At 43.8% G+C, this 17,029-nt stretch overlaps 1 protein-coding gene and 1 long non-coding RNA gene across 2 annotated transcripts; one reads left to right on the top strand and one right to left on the bottom strand.

Annotated features, from left to right (window-relative positions):
* Positions 1 to 1,750: 1,750 nt before the first annotated feature.
* Positions 1,751 to 8,883, bottom strand: LOC129604528 (uncharacterized). The gene is made up of 2 exons (XM_055511113.1): positions 2,812 to 8,883; positions 1,751 to 2,524 (listed from the first exon to the last, which is right to left on the bottom strand). The coding sequence occupies exon 1, from the start codon at positions 8,701 to 8,703 to the stop codon at positions 6,163 to 6,165; it is 2,541 nt and encodes an 846-aa protein (XP_055367088.1). The 5' UTR covers positions 8,704 to 8,883; the 3' UTR covers positions 1,751 to 2,524; positions 2,812 to 6,162.
* A 61-nt stretch (positions 8,884 to 8,944) lies between these two features.
* On the top strand, positions 8,945 to 16,412 carry LOC129604529 (uncharacterized). The gene is made up of 3 exons (XR_008695478.1): positions 8,945 to 11,860; positions 12,707 to 14,735; positions 15,006 to 16,412. It is a non-coding gene; the product is annotated as an uncharacterized LOC129604529 (long non-coding RNA).
* The last annotated feature ends 617 nt before the right edge of the window (positions 16,413 to 17,029 follow it).

Raw genomic sequence — 17,029 nt, 5'->3', positions numbered from 1 at the left:
AACGGTCTCTGTGACGATATGCGACCGTCCAATATTACCTACAAAAGAATGAAATGAATTATTAAATTAGTTTTAGAGCTGCTGCTAGTCACACTAACACACAGGCTAACGTTAGCAACGCAAGCTAATGCTATCCGTGACAGTCCACAACAACAGGAGCAGCAGCTCGTAACTGTGCTCAAACTTCACAGCGCAAACCAGAACAATGAACGGTCGAATATATTACTTACTCAGTGCTCATTTGACTGTTCTGTCCCGGCTGTTTTTTCTGGTTTGTCCTTGGCATCTGGAAGCTAGTTTCGACCGCTGCTTTATTCAAAGGCAGCACAAAACTAATGATCCATAACACACATTCCCTCGTCAGTGGTAGAATCCACAACTTCATCCAATAGAAATTGGCAACAGTAAAGCTGATATTGCCTACAAAATGAAGTAGTAATATTGAACTAGATAAAGCATTTCCAGAAGAAAATGCACAGTTAATGTTTTCATGCTGAATGTATTGATGAAGAATTGTAGTAACTAAAAAATTTAAAACATAGAGGAATTTGATTAAATATTAATTTGATTAAATATAGCTAAATGTATCAAGTTGGTTACATTTTGTAAAATAGTTCTGGTTTCAAGAGCTGAAAAAATAGCTCTGTCACAATCCGGGGTTTTGTTTGCATGTATTTCCTGTTTTACTGTATGTCCGTACCTCGTTCCAGCGTTACCTTGTTTTTGATTACCTGTTTACCGAGACCGTTGTTTGGATATTCCTTGCCTGTACAATAGCCTTACCTGCTTATTCTGTTGCCTGATCGCCTGCCTTTGAGACTTCGCCATTGTCACAATTCAGGGTTTTGTTTGCATGTATTTCCTGTTTTATTTTATAGTTTCCAGTTTTACGTTCACCAGGCTCTGTTCTCACTTTACTTTGTCCCAGCTGTTGCCCATTTGTAATCAAGTCAAAAGGGAGTTTTTCCTCTCCACGGTTGCTGTCAAATTGTAATTATTACAGTTAAAAAATTAAAAGGCTGGATGTGGGCGGCCATCTGCCTTGACCTGGGGCCCGTTTCAAGAAGGAGGTTTAACAAACTCTGAGTTAAAACGAAACTCTGAGTTGATCTACTCTGAGTTTGCAAACCTGGAGTTTTCGGTTTCAGAACAGCTGAAAAGAGTTGGTTTAAGCAACTCTGAGTTGACTGACTCAGAGTTAAGCGCGTGCACCGCGACGATACAAAGCCCTGATCAATGGAGTGAAGATATTACGAGTCACCATGGCAACAGGACAACAAATGGATATGATACGTCAAGCATATAACGACTACGAGTCTATAATCCGTAGAAAAGGCAACACGGCGGCAGCGGCGAAAGAGAAAGAATTAGCTTGGAAGAAAATAGCTCCTCGAGTCAATGCGTAAGTTTACATTTTAATCATGCAGTGTTCAGCGTAACTAAATACTAAATAATTTTAGTATTGTTGTTATTTTTCACTCGTAAAGTAAGGACTTTTTCACTCATCTAAGGTGTTACTTCAGTAATTGCATGAAATACCGACGTTTGTATGAATTAAAAGTGCAGTGTTATGTTTATGCATTTTTAAAATTCCTGTCGTGGTTGATGTGGAATTTGTAAAGTAATGATAATTCAATAATCCAATACGTTTTATGGAGACCATTATTACATTAATCTAATTAGGTTTTTAAAAGTTACCCAAAACACGTAATAATATTAGAAATTAATTTCAGTTTTTATGTAGGCACAATCCTGCAGACATAGAAGAACGTGGCTAAAAATGAAATGTAAAAACATAATTCAAACAGGTATAAGGCACCATCATGTTATGGGTGTAGACTATCTGACTTTACAATATTTGACATATTGAATAACTAAATAGCATGCAGAGTATAGCAGTGCAGCAGCATTTTCAACTGTAATGTTTTCACACAGTTAAACATTTGACTTCTACTCAGCCAACAGAAAGAAGGCAGAGGCTAGAACAACTGGTGGAGGACCTGCACCTCCACCTCTGACACATGCAGAGGAGAAAGCCCTCAGCCTGAACACTGGAAAGCAGAGGCTGAAGGAATTCATCAGAACCCGTCACTCCCCAGGATACAAGTGCATGTGTAAAATGTAAGAGGTCTACCTATATATTTGATTTTTTACACAGGCTACTTTTGGTATATCCATTTCTTAGTTTCTTTTACTTTTCTTCTCTTAGCAGATTCTGATGGTAATATATGAATCCTCCTGTCACAGCAGAAGCCCAGGATGTTGTGAGTATACTACTAAATAAAGCTTAAATTATGATAAGCAGTATTATAAAGTGTAATATTAATACAGTTTATACACATCACATGATTTCTGATGTTTGTGTTGCGTAGCTTAAAGGATGTAACTTGATCTCCAAGTGTAGTGACTTTATTATCTCCCCTCTGCCCCAGAGTGTGAAAGAACAGCAGGAGGAGGGTCTGTCACATTCTGCTGCACAGATGCACACAGTTCAGTGATGTTCAGTAAATGCCAGAGTTCAATTCTGTAAGAGTAATGAGAAACATGTCATGTCAAGATGTCATGTAACTCTAAATCTTCTGTCTTTTAAGTTACCGGTTATTGAGTTGTATAAACTAAATCTCAAGGAAATGTTATACTTGTACCACAAGATTGAAAAGCCAGATCTAGAAATTGAAATTCCCAAACACAAGCTGGAGATGAGTGTATAGTTAAAGGTGAATTGTATGAATTATTGGAAGAATCATAAAATCTAACAATTGCCTTTGTATTTGTAGGAAATGAAAAAAAAACAAATAAATTATTATTTACATCTATTCAGTTTCTTTTGTTGGTGGTGATGGTTGATTAAGACATTAAAGCAAATCTGTCCATCCACTCTGCAGATCACTGTAATGGAAGGAGTCTCCTCAGGGTCTTGTATTTGTAGGGCAGGGTGTTGCTCCTCTCTAATAATTGCAATAATGTGGAGAACAACACATGTCACATTAATGTCACAGGCCTCTCAGGTGTTTCCCTGAGGTGACGTAGACACTGAAGACGTGCTTTCAACAGGCCTATGGTCATTTCCACCCGGGCTCTTGTTCTGCCGTGACACGTTAAAGCGCTGCTGGGGTTCTGCTTCAGGTTCTGGGTGAGGGGTCAGTAGTGTGGGCTGCCATTAACCCCTATCTCCAGCAGAAAGCCGTCAATCTCTCCTAGAAGAAAGTTCACATTACTTTAGTGCTGCATAGAAGTGTTCTTGTGAGTGTCAGTGCATGCTTTGAAATAAGTGTATAGGACATACATGTACTTACCACAGTGCAGCCTGTTACTTAGGGTTGACTCACTATATATTTATGAGTTCACGTTTATGATATGTGCAGCATCACATATGATCTTGGTGATGTTAACAATGTAATGTCAGTTACAGTGACCATTAGAAAGAGTAGTCAGTGAACCTGCACATTTATCAGTTTATTTCAGATCACAGCAAGATATTATTAACTGATCATCATTTTTCAGATTAGCCTCAATGAAACAAATTAATTACCACATACCTGCAATACTGTGAAACTCCTCTTTAATGGCTTTAAGGAGTTTGTGTCAAGGAAAGCGCTTGAGGTCGATTTTTTCTACATACAGTGGCTTCACTAATGTGCTCAGCGTCTCCAATGTTATAAAGAAAACTACCGTTTGCAAAAAAAAAAACGTAACGCAACACAAAGAATCTGTTCGGATGTAAAAGCGCGGCCACGATGGGTGATGTGTTTGACGTATGGGTGAATAAGATTATTAATGTATGTATGGAGTCTCGATAAAAACAGTACCGCTCAAATAAATATGCACGGCGATATGACAGAAAATTAACTCGTGGCGTTAAAATCCTCTCGCGGCGTAAATTCAATGCCGTGTGAATTAATACAGCGTCCTCATCTACAGGATCCTCTAGAAACGGACATTTTGGTCTCTGCGCGAAGTAAACAGGTGAAATCTATGAATGTACTGAAAGATTAAACGAGGCATTTTGACACTGTTCACTTTAAAAAGGGGCGGAGACAGAAGGAAACTCTGGGTTTCCCGAATAAAACCTGCTCGCGACCAGGTTTGGTTCACAGAGTAAGTTGCCATAGTAACTGACTCTGAGTTTCGATTACCTCGCTTCTTGAAACGGGCTTAAACTTACCCCGCTTTACGGGTTTAAGTAACCCCGCTTTCTGAAACCGAAAACTCTGAGTTTTCCTTATTTCGGGGTTAACAAACTCAGAGTTTCAACAAAACCACCTTCTTGAAACGGGCCCCTGTTGGGGTGAGAGATAGACAGAGAGAAAAGCACAGCAACAACAACAAGCAACAACAGAGCACAGGCACGATGGTTCGACCAGAGACCCGACAGAGGCAGGACTGTTGGATGCGCAGCTGCCCATCACAGACATATAGCTCTGAGTCCGATGATACCTGTAGGTGAGGACAAATTGGGGGAGAGAGTGAGAAGCACAACTACTACAGAGAAAGAGACAAGGTTAGTTTAACATAGAACAATAGTGGGAGGTTATTGGATAGAAGAAATAGAAGCAAACAGAGGAGCTCAGTGTATAAATTAGGTCCCCCAGCAGTCTATGTCTATTGCAGATTAACTAAGAGATGGTTCCGGTGACTAACAATCATTGCCTTCTTTAAGATAAGAAGGAGCTTCATCATTAAGTGCTTTGTAGGTGAGTAGGAGAGTTTTAAATTCTATCCTACATTTTACAGGCAGCCAGTGCAGAGAAGCTAATTTAGGAGAAATGTGATCTCTCTTTCTAAGTCCCATCAGAACTCTGGCTGCAGCATTTTGAATTAGCTGGAATTAACTGTAACTCCTTACTCCTACAGTATGAGTAAGGAGTTACAGTAGTCCAGCCTTGAAGTAACAAATACTGGATTCAGTTTGTCTGCATCACTCTGAGAGAGGATACTTCTAATTTTAGCTATATTTCTAAGATGAAAGTAAGTGGTTCTAGAGATTTGTTTGATGTATGATGTAAAAGAGAGATCCTGGTCAAAGATGACACCAAGGTTCATCACAATACAATCTGAAGCTACTGTAATGTTATGTCATCCAGGGTGGCTATCTGACTCAATAGTGTCTCTCCCAACGAGAAGAATTTTTGTTTTATCTGAATTTAGATTTGGGACATCCAGGATTTGATGTCTTTTAAACAACCTTAAATTTTGACTAGTTGATACTAGTTGATCTGTTTTATTTAGCTCCAAAGACATATATAGCTGAGTATCATCTGCATAAAAATGAAAATTTATGGAATGCTTCCTTTAATCTCACCTAGAGGAGACATGTATACACTAAACAGAATTGGACCAAGTACACAACCCTGTGGTACTCCATAGCTAATCCTTGTGCATGTGGAGAATTTCTCATTAACATGAACAAACTGGAATCTGTTCAACAAATTGTCACAGTCCATGGTTTTGTTCATCTTCAGTTCCTGTTTGATTTTGTAAACTTCTGGTTTTCTGTTCTACCAGGTCCTGTGCTAACGTTACTTCCGCTCATTATTTTCAGCCGTTGTCAATTAAGCAATTTGGTCTTCCTGTAGTACAGTACAGTTAGAGTGAGTATGAGGTCATTGCAGGGTTATTGCACAGTAATGGGTATAAGATTTGTACCGGTAACAATATACATGATTGTTCACAGATTTACACAAATATTGTGCAGAGCAGGTTGCTATATAAACCACTGATGCAGTGGGTGAGTGACTGTAGTGGGACGTGGTCAACAGTTCTGATTGTACAGTCTGACAGCAGCAGGTAGGAAGGATCTACGATATCTCTCCTTCACACAGCGAGGGTGGATCAGTCTGCTACTGAAGCTGCTCTCCAGAGCAGACAGTGAGTCCTCCAGTGGGTGAGAGACCTGGTCCATGATGGATGTCAGTTTAGCCAGGACCCTTCTGTCACCACCTCCTGCACTGTGTCCAGAGTGCAGCCCAGGACGGAGCTGGACTTCTTGATGATCCTGTCCAATCTCTTCCTGTCCCTCGCTGTGATGCTGCTGCCCCAGCAGACCACACCGTACAGGATGGCTGATGCCACCACAGAGTCATAGAAGGTCTTCAGGAGTGGCCCCCTTACTCCAAAAGACCGCAGTCTCCTCAGCAAGTAGAGTCTGCTGTGACCCTTCCTCTACAGTGCATCCGTGTTATGAGTCCAGTCCAGTTTATTGTTCAGATGCACTCCCAGGTACTTGTAAGAGTCCACTTTCTCAATGTCCTTTCCCTGGATGTGCATCGGTGGGATGACAGCAGGCTGCTGTCTGCGGAAATCCACCACCATCTCCTTCGTTTTCCCTGCATTGACGAGGAGGTGGTTCCGCTGGCACCAGTCCACAAAGTTCTGAGTGAGTCCTCTGTACTCTGCATCGTCATCATCGGTGATCAGTCCGACGATCGCAGAGTCATCAGAGAACTTCTGCAGAACACAGCTGTCCGTGTTGTGTCTGAAGTCTGACGTGTAGAGGGTGAAGAGGAAGGGGGCCAGTACAGTCCCCTGTGGGGCCCCCACACTGCAGGTCAGAGTGTCAGACACACAGTCCCTGGCTCTCACAAACTTAGGCCTGTTTGTGGGATAGTCCATAATCCACTCTGTCAGATGAAGGTCAACACCAGCCTCCTCCAGTTTGTGTTTCAAAAGCACCGGCTGGTTGGTGTTGAAGGCACTGGAGAAATCAAAGAACATGATCCCCACAGAGCTGCTGGGCTTCTCCAGGTGGGAAAGAGCTCGATGTAGGAGGAAGATGACGGCGTCGTCTACTCCTATGCCGTGTCGGTAGGCGAACTGCAGCGGGTCCAGGTAGGTTCCCACCGCAGAGCGGAGGTGACCCAGGACCACTCTCTCCAGTGTCTTCATCAGGTGTGATGTCAGAGCCACTGGTCTGAAGCTGCTGGGGTCTTTGGCGTGCGGTGTCTTGGGCACTGGTACCACGCAGGAGGTCTTCCAGAGCTGTGGTACCACCCTCAGCTTGAGGCTCAGGTTGAAGACATGCTCCATAACTCCACACAGTTCGCCTGCGCAGGACTTTAGGAGTCTGGAGCTGATGCCGTCTGGTCCAGCTGCTTTCCTGGCCTTGATCTTCCTGAGCTCACTTCTCACCTGGGTGCTGGAGAAGGATAGGGGTGGAGGGAGTGTCTTAGTGTGGTGTGAAGTGAGGGGTTGAGGGAGTGTCTCAGTGTGGTGTGAAGTGAGGGGGTGTTGTTGGGATGAGTCACCAGTCGTCAGGGCTGAGGGTAGAGGGCTTTGTGTACAGGTGTGAAGGGCTGTGGGGGCTGGTAATCCAGTGGTATGAGGTGACAAGAGGTTCGGAGGCAGCTGCTGGGAGGTGTGAGTGGGTGCTTGGTCAAACCTATTAAAGTGTGAGTTCAGCTCGTTGACCCAGCTCGGGTCCCCCTCAGCCTGTGGGTGTGGAGCTTTGAAGCCTGAGATGGTTTTCAGGCTCCTCCACACCTCACTGACATTGTTCTGCTGCAGCTGCTCCTCCATCTTCCTCCTGTAGCTGGACTTCCCCTCACGGATTTTCCTCCTCAGCTCCTCCCTGTCCCCTGATTTAAATGTTCTCTTCTTCTCCTTTAGCAGAGCTTTAATATCAGAGGTGACCCACGGCTTGTTGTTGGTGAAACACCGAACCCGCCTGGTGGGAACAGTGTTTTCACAGCAGAAGTTGATGTAGTCCGTTACACAGTCTGTTATTGCGTTAATGTCCTCCCCATGTGGGTCGCAGAGCTCCGTCCACACAGTGGTGTTAAAACAGTCCCTGAGAGCCTCCTCGCTCTCAGCTGTCCACCTCTTCACTGTGCGGGGCACCACCGGCTGCCTGTGTACAACAGGTTTATACACAGGCAGGAGATGCAGGATGTTGTGGTCAGCTCTGCCCAGCGGTGGGAGGGAGGATGCAGCGTAGGCCTCTTTGGTGTTGGCATAGAATAAGTCCAGTGTTTTATTGTCTCTGGTGGGCCAGGTCACATACTGGGTGTATGTAGGCAGAGCAGCTGAGGGAGGTGCATGGTTAAAGTCCCCAGAGATCAGGAAGAGGGCCTGTGGGTGCTGTGTTTGCAGCCTGCTGGTGACTGAGAGCAGGGTCTCAGAAGCTGTGTCAGCGTTAGCGGAGGGTGGGACGTACACAGCAATTATTATAACGTGTGTGAACTCCCGTGGCAGGTAGAATGGCCTCATGCCCACCGCTAACAGCTCAATGTCTCTGTTACACGGCTTCATTTTGACAGTGCAATGTCGTGGCATACACCACCTGATGTTCACAAACACAGCCAGACCCCCTCCCTTCCTCTTACCGCTGTTCTCCGTTCTGTCCGCACGTAGCAGATGAAAATTGTCCAGTGCGACAGTCGAGTCCGGGATGAGTGACGTCAGCCAGGTCTCCGTGAACAGCAGGACGCTGCTCGTTCTGTACTCCGGCTGGTACCGTGTGAGCGCCGCGAGCTCGTCGATCTTGTTGGGGAGAGATCTCACGTTCCCCATGATAACGGAGGGGACAGCGGGCCTGAAGCGTCTCGTTTTCTCCCGTCGTAGTTTTCCGGTGCTGCGCCCACGTCGGGTCTTCACCAGCACCTCAGCGGTGATCTCGTGTCTGTCTCTGGGCAGAACTACGGCGCTGCGCAGCGCGATCAGCTGCTCCGCGGTGTAAACAATGCGCGCTCTGACCCCGACGCACATCGTAGCTTTAAAAACAGCGTTTGTACTGCGCCAAACTTAGAAAAACTATAAAAAAGCTGTGTACAGGTTGTGTACACTAATGCTACTAACAAAACACTAGAAAGGTAAACTTAAATAAGTGAAGAAAGTAAAAAATAGAAGTAAGAGGACAGGAGCTGTTGTGACCAGCAGCTCGACCGGCGCCGGAGGAATACAATACAAGTATACAATACAAGTATAACTAAATATACCTATCTTTGAAATATCAGGTAGTTTAAATAAAGCTGAATGTGTACACCTGCTCTAATGGGGAATCAACAGTGTAATGAACTCATAAGTAATATGCATAGAGCTGCTGTGGACACAGCATCAGGAGTTTGACCTGTGAATCAAACTGTTACTGAGCTCAATCACTGATCTACTGCAGCTGCATCGTTGTCATGGAGACGGTGCTCCAAAGGCAGGAACCTCCACAGATCAGCTTAGTCAGTTGTAGTGAAACTGATTCCACCCCAGCTTAACAGGCTTGTTACACACATACTGTAACTTCACTTTATAAATCCTAAGGCTTCATTGAGCAACTCGTGTGAGCTTTATGTTTGAGGAGTGACAATCGTGGCCACAGTCACAATTTAAAAATGCCAGTCCTCTGCGACTCTCCACAGAAGTCTACGAAACATGTCAGACTTGGGCAGGCGTCGGACCCACATGCACAGCACAAAGGCAGGGTGAGGATTAATACAGGCTTTATTTCAGCAAGCAGAGTGTAATGGAAAAATTTTACCTTAGTGCTGTTTCTTATCCAACACACTCGTCATGTGCTGGTTAGGTGCAATACTGAACTGAACATTCTTACACAAACAACTAATCTCTTGTGCTGTCGTACATCAAGTCTAAACATCTGATGTTCCATTTGACTGACTAATAATTTATGATATATGTTTGTCTTTTACACCCGGACTCTGGCTCCATCCTATCTGACTCCCCACCAGACCCAAGGCTGTTAAAGCCAATGCATCTTGTCTTGGAAGCTCGGTGTTCCTTCCTTTGGATAACAAGACATGACGATGCAGAAGTGAGAAAGCAAACATTCTCACTCACAGTGAGATAAGGTGGCACAAACAATTCCATTGCTGCAGAGAGACATTCCACCAGAGCCAGAGAAAGGGGTTAAAAGGCAGAAGCAACTTGAGGATCGTGGGCTCTTTGCATCACACCTTCGTGGTGTGTGCACTGATCTCCAGCTGGTTTTTGGTTTGTTGATGTGCACGATCAACATCCATGCTTTTGATTTGCTTTCCCCATTATTTTTATTTTCTTTATTATTTCAATAAATTGCACAAAAGGACAACTCTCTCATCTGCTTCTTTATGGAAAATTTCCACCACAGTTTTGGCGTCTACGAACAGGATCCGCTGCAGGTCGTCTGGACGGCGTGACCAGGGACGATAGTCCTGAGGACTAGGGTCGCTCAGCCTCCGAACCTCTACAGCTGTTCTGAGTGGGAGGACTGCTCACCCGTCTGGATCGCCTCTGACGAGATCCAACGAACTCAAAATCCAACCTCTACTCGGCCCGGTGAGAGAGATTCCGTTTTGTCGCGACTTATCGAAGAAAAAAAAAAAAAGAAAGAAAACTGGTTTGAAATTGGTTTCAGGTATTCGAGTTTACTTGGCTCTGATCATTTGGTTTAGGGAAAGTAAGGCAAATAACAATTAATTCTAAAACATCCCCTACTAGACTAAAACAACGACAAAAGAAAATATAACTAGGACTAGAGATGATAATATTTCTAAAACGACTATTTGGCTGAAAACATCCAAAATATAATATTAGGGAAAAGAAAAAAAAATAAATAAATAATTATAATTTTAAATTTAATATTCGGGTAAAAAATTAATTAGGTCAAAGTCTGCCCTGGTGGCCGAGACGGTGGTTGCTAAGGGTTGGCTCGTGGGACCGAGCTTGTTTTGTCTGTACTGAGGATACAGACCAGTGTGCAGATCTGAGCGCAGTCCAAAGGGTGTGGACAAGAAATAAAAGACGGCTTCTGAAATACGGAGCGCGTTTGCAGGGGGAAGTGGTTTTGAGATACGAGGGACCCGGGTCTTAGAGGGGCCTGACGGTGAGGGACCACTTCCGAGAACCCTGTCGCTGATCTGAGCGGTTCCCTTTCTACGGAGACGTCCGTGGAAGAGAAATTTAGGAAAAAGGTTCCGGCCGGAACACATAAAAGTCTAAGGCAGAAAACCGCCGGGACTCTGAAAGATGGGTTCGGGGCGATCTAAGTCTCCACCACCAGACTGCAGCATTACAAAATTAAAAGTAATTATAAAAGTAAAAAGTAAATATGGTTATTAGTGCGTTTCATGTTTCCATGAGTGGGAAACTGGTTATGGGTTCAAAAGGAGAATCACTTAGTGTAAAAGACATATGCACCTTAAAAAGAAAAGTTAGATACAAAAGATGAGATTTGAAAAAGCAAAACTATGAAAACTAAAGCCCTAAAAGAAACAAAAGAGTGATGTGAGTAACAGAAAAAAAGGAGAAAACAACTCTGGGGAAGAATTGTTTGCACTCTGCCACACACACACACACAGACCACACACACACACACAAACACACACATCATGTCAAGAGCAAATGCTCCCATTGTTTCTGCTCTCTATCCTAATGCAGAACTGAGCGCGATGAGGGTAAATCCGGATCTGGACTCCTTTCCCACCATCAGCAGAAGAACCGAAGGAGAAGAAGCGCCGACCAACAACCAGAACAGGGTGGAAGCTCTGACACCACAGCAGCTGGAGGCCACAGACCACAGCATGGACGCCTCACAGACTCCACAACGTCTGCAGCCATCACGTTCTGGGCTCATCAGATGAACCAGCTACTACAAGCGTGTGTGTCTGACACAGACACCTGCTTATGACAATCAGCAAAGGAAAACAAGGACAAAGCAACAGCAGAGAAGACGTGCTCTGACACAGACACTGGTTGAAACAACAGGAGAGGCTTCAGACGTGATCGGCCCAATAGAGCTGCATGCGAGGATCCAGGAAAGGTCTGTCATCGAGGAACAACTGTCCCATTGAAAGGCTTCACCCACTGGTGCTCACATCAGACTGATGGTTGGGGAAGGAGGAAGGTGATGGTTCCTTTTCACGTGACGTACAAGACGGTACCGCAAACACACACACACACATTCATACACGCAATGAAGAAACACGCTTACAGCTGATACACGCTCAAATTCATGTTCATGCTTATCTGCTCGCAATGAAGAATCGCTTTTTGCTAAAAAAAAAAAAAAAATCCCACAGAGTGATTTTAAAATGATGACAAACAGCTAAATCACAACTTCTGCATGACTTTACAGTCTGATGGGTTTAAACTATTTTAACTTGCAACAAATTCAGTAATAAAATCCTTCATGTTTCTAAAAATACTTACAATACTCATACTTACACAATATAGGTTTGTCTGGCCAGACTAGAAGAAAACAAAACAAAACAGACTATAGGAAGACTGAGACTGACTGAAACAGACTATTAATGACTATTAAAGGGAAGACGACTATTAGAGAGAAGTAATAATAATGACTGTACGTACCAGACTATTAAAGAAAAACTTACTGTTTCACTGTCTTATGCAACATCTGACAGCACACCTTAACATTCATTTTTGCTTTTAAACGTATGCCCAGTTAAATTTTTAGGAAGACATCTGATGTGTAGTTTAGGTATTTGATTGATTTCCACTCCAGACGGAGTGCAGGTTACATCTACAGACATTCTAAATAATCCCTCTTTTGTTGGTGTTAACTTCAGCTCAGCTGTGCTCTTATCATTGGCTGCTGAGGGGGGGCTGTAACTGAGGCCCTCACACAGGCTGCATCACAGCTTGTTTATGATTTCACACACACACACAAACTGACCTCAACTTCATTCTTTTGGGATGAACACAGGTCTGCGCTTGCGATTTCATTTACTAACGAACAAAAAGATTTTTGATTTTTATTCTACAGTTCCACACGTCCCTCTGTGAAAACATGATGGAGACAGACGCAGGACGTGGGTCCTTTCGTGAACAGATGTCAACGGGGTGGAGACTGGTGAACGACTTCTGACCCCATGTGACGTATTTACCTACTTTGCATACTTTTAGAAAACTTTTTTTTATTCTGCCCGTTATGTGCAGCAAACAGTGAACTTGGTTCCTCCACATTCTAATGACACACTACATGCTTTTATTTTCATTTCAGAGGACGCTCTGATCCAACACTCAGCCTTAGGATGTGAACCAGTGGTCATCACACCTAAATCTGACCACAGACCATGTAAACAACAACACCCTCTTAAAGGAGCCATAGATGGCGTTACTGCAGACACCACTAAGCTACTGAAACATTGGATGCTACAGGCCACAAAGAGAGCCTGTCTAAATTACAGTTTGTTCAGACCAAGGTTATTTTCTGGGTCATTGTAATTACAGCTGATGGCAAATCCATCTCACCCAACAGAGTTGAAGCATTTTTAAACCTGCCTAAACCGTGCACGTATAAACAGCTGATGTCTTTTCTAGGTCTTTGTTCTTATTGTAGGACCTTCAGTCCTAACTTTACTGTCTTTGAGGCCCCACTCAGGGTTCTGATGCAGACGTCTTCATCGTCCACTTCTTGTCTCACGTGGACGTCTGAGGCTGAACAACGTTCACTAACCTCATGCTTGCTCTTCAGACGGCTCCTACTTTGGGTCTTCCTGATCTGACCCTACGCGACCTTTCACTCAAACAGTGGATGAGAGATCAGGTTGTACGACTTCTGTTCTTTTGTCCTCATACTGTTTTTGATTCTTTTGGAATAGATCACATCTTTCTACAGCTCGATGGCTTGGATACAACACCACCTTGCTCAACATGCTGAACATTACTATCAAGAGTCCGTCTTGAAGTCTGGCTCTTTGCTAAGACACTACTCTGCTCAGGCTGCAGAGTTGACCGCGTTGACTGAAGCTATTAAACTAGCAGAAGGAGAGACTGTTACCATCTACAGACTCCACAGATGCTCTGTGGAAGCATAGGAAGCTTTTGAAGTCTGATTGCAAACCTATCTTACATCATGATTAGGTTCTGCTTTGCTGGACGCTGTCCTGCTACAGTACCTACAGCTAATGCTGTTTGTAACTGTCCAACATCAGTGACGACTTTGTTTCTGCCGACATGCAGCTGCAGACGCTGCTGCGAAGGTCGCTGCCCAACAACCCCTCCCTCTCCTGATCCTTGTTCCCTCTCTCCAACTCTCTCTACCCTTCCTTCCTCATCTCCCCCTTGTGCTTTAAACATTTTGTACCTCACAGGAACGCAGACTCTGGCTGACGAATGGTTCCACCTGTAGCCATGGAGTCTGGTTTGGGCCTGATGGCAGCCGTGCCGCCCAAACACTTTTTCCCCACAATTCAGATTTCCCAACAGGTGAAAACAGTCGACAGGACCATTACACCATCCAACCAGGGCACTGGGCGATTGTTAAGGACTTCAGGAGGAAGCACTGGGACTCCAAACGGTGGCGAGGCCCCTTCCAGGTCCTTCTGACGACCAACACGGCTGTAAAGATCGCAGAGAGAGCGACTTGGATCCACTCCATCCAGGAAGGTCCCGGATCCAACAGACGACCCTACATCTACATCCCACGAAGAAAACCACCACTAACGAAAAGAATTGAGAAGGACGACCCTCGCTGTGCTCACACACGCACTGAGGCGAGGCTGCGTTGACCGTTCAGCTAAAGGTGTGAGCCAAGCGCCGCCTGAAGCTGCGCCGGTGAATCACACTATCAGACCATACATCTACACACATGCTCCTGAGAAAACACACACACGAGCAGCCTTGAGTTGCCAACGCTGGACGACGTGTAGACTCTTCACATCACGGGAGTGACAGTGACTCAGACGACATTGGGAGGAAACCTGGCGGTGATAACGAATCCCAAGTGTCTCTGTGATCAGCTGATCACAACCTGAAGAACTCCAACGAACTGTCAATACTTCAACACACAGGTTGGAAACAATCTAACGCTACTGTTCAACAGGACGAAGCAGATTGTTATGAGACATCAATTGTGACCTTGTTGCGTTAGACATTTTATGTTACTTGGATTGTTGCCTTTATCATATGATGTTTCCTTGTAACTTTACACACTATTTTTGAATGAGAAAATTCACAACAACAACAACACTGAGTTTAAATATCCTAAAGTTGATTTGGTGTTTAATTTGCTCACAATCACTTTATTCACTGCTACAATTAGTTTTATCCTTCATCTACAGATGAAAGACAACACAAGCGGCAATATGCATCATCATTCTGGTTAAATCCCTGAATCTCCTATTCGCTCTAGACGCAAATGTACAATTAAAGATCCGAAAGCATGAAATCTATCTTAAGATTATATGATACAGAACCCCACCGGAAACCTATGGCTATTATACATTAATTGTATTTATTACATTACAATTGAATGGCCATAGACACGTTGTTAGCAGAGAAAAGAGGCGTTTGTGTTATGTTCGGAGAGGCATGTTGTACTTACATCCTGAATAACACTGATTCTAATGGTATTGTGGCGAAGGCGCTCCACGGCCTTCAGAATCTCAGCTAACTCTGGTATAGGTTCTTCCTCTTGGAATTGGCTAGACGAAATGTCTGTAAAATGGAAATCTGTTCTCATGTCCGCAGCTGTTTCCTTTATCATTGAGATGGCTGTGATTCTCTTGTTTGGTTTTTGCATTATCCCACTGGTTAGAGGTCTCATCATGCGTGTGACCTCAGCAACACTCTCGTATCAAATGACACAATGCACTATGTTCAAAAACCCCAACTCTAACTCACTTAATGACTTTGACGATGGTATGGGCTCATTTTCTTCACATGCCGATACAGAGGTTATTCTTGTTTAACTACCCACCAAAACAGCTCCCAACCTTTTATCCCTAAGTTACTTGCATTTTTATGTGAAGGTGTATTTTTGAATTTTGACTTAATACACTCACTGTTTCATTTGTAAGGGTTGTTACTACAAAATGCAATGTTTGAAAAATTTTATTATTTTAGTGTTTGATTAATGTGTAATCAAAAGGGGGGAATGTAATGGAAAAATTTTACCTTAGTGCTGTTTCTTATCCAACACACTCGTCATGTGCTGGTTAGGTGCAATACTGAACTGAACATTCTTACACAAACAACTAATCTCTTGTTCCCTGTCGTACATCAAGTCTAAACATCTGATGTTCCATTTGACTGACTAATAATTTATGATATATGTTTGTCTTTAACACCCGGACTCTGACTCCATCCTATCTGACTCCCCACCAGACTCAAGGCTGATAAAGCGAATGCATCTTGTCTTGGAAGCTCGGTGTTCCTTCCTTTGGATAACAAGACATGACGATGCAGAAGTGAGAAGGCAAACATTCTCACTCACAGCAAGATAAGGTGGCACAAACAATTCCATTGCTGCAGAGAGACATTCCATCAGAGCCAGAGAAAGGGGTTAAAAGGCAGAAGCAACTTGAGGATCGTGGGCTCTTTGCATCACACCTTCGTGGTGTGTGCACTGATCTCCCCAGCTGGTTTTTGGTTTGTTGATGTGCACGATCAACATCCATGCTTTTTATTTGCTTTCCCCATTATTTTTTATTTTCTTTATTATTTCAATAAATTGCACAAAAGGACAACTTTCTCATCTGCTTCTTTATGGAAAATTTCCACCACAAGAGTCAGACGGTCCAGGTCATACACAGAAGGCTTGGTAATGCGGTACAGAATGGAGCAGGCAATCTTGAGTCCAGTAATCAGGCAAGGTTCGGTACACAAAAGATCACGGTGACGGTACAGACAAGGGCTAGGTAAAACTCACGGTCAGTTGTTCGAGCAGGGTACTTATCCAGGTAACAGTGCAAGCAGGGTTCAGGCAGGATTCGGAATCAGGGAAAAACAAGATCAAGACACGAGAAGCAATACACGAACGCTGGGCAGAAGTGCTATGACTCAGGAAACTCGACAATCTGGCAAGGGACTATGGGAACAGGTGGTGGCTAAATACGCAGGTGAGTGATTAACTGATTACAGACAGGTGAGCTGAATGAACTTGGGAGTGAACAACTGAACTGATAACAGGAAGTCTAAAAAATAAAACAGGAAGTACACAGAAACGTGACAAAACATTTCCATTGGAATCTATGGGAGGACTAAAGTATAAATCTGATGGCTTAACCAGACACATCATTAGAAAGAAGACAAGTATGACTACGACTTAGTGAAAAAAATATGTTCATAGAGTGAAAACTGTGGC

Source organism: Betta splendens, chromosome 9, assembly GCF_900634795.4.
Source record: "Betta splendens chromosome 9, fBetSpl5.4, whole genome shotgun sequence".
Lineage (NCBI taxonomy): Eukaryota > Metazoa > Chordata > Actinopteri > Anabantiformes > Osphronemidae > Betta > Betta splendens.
The sequence above is the reverse complement of the archived record's forward strand: the minus strand, read 5'-3'. Positions and strand labels throughout refer to the sequence as shown.

Bases quoted from the DNA above. Each gene is read 5' to 3' on its own strand.
- LOC129604528 (XM_055511113.1), bottom strand. From the start codon at position 8,703: ATGTGCGTCGGGGTCAGAGCGCGCATTGTTTACACCGCGGAGCAGCTG.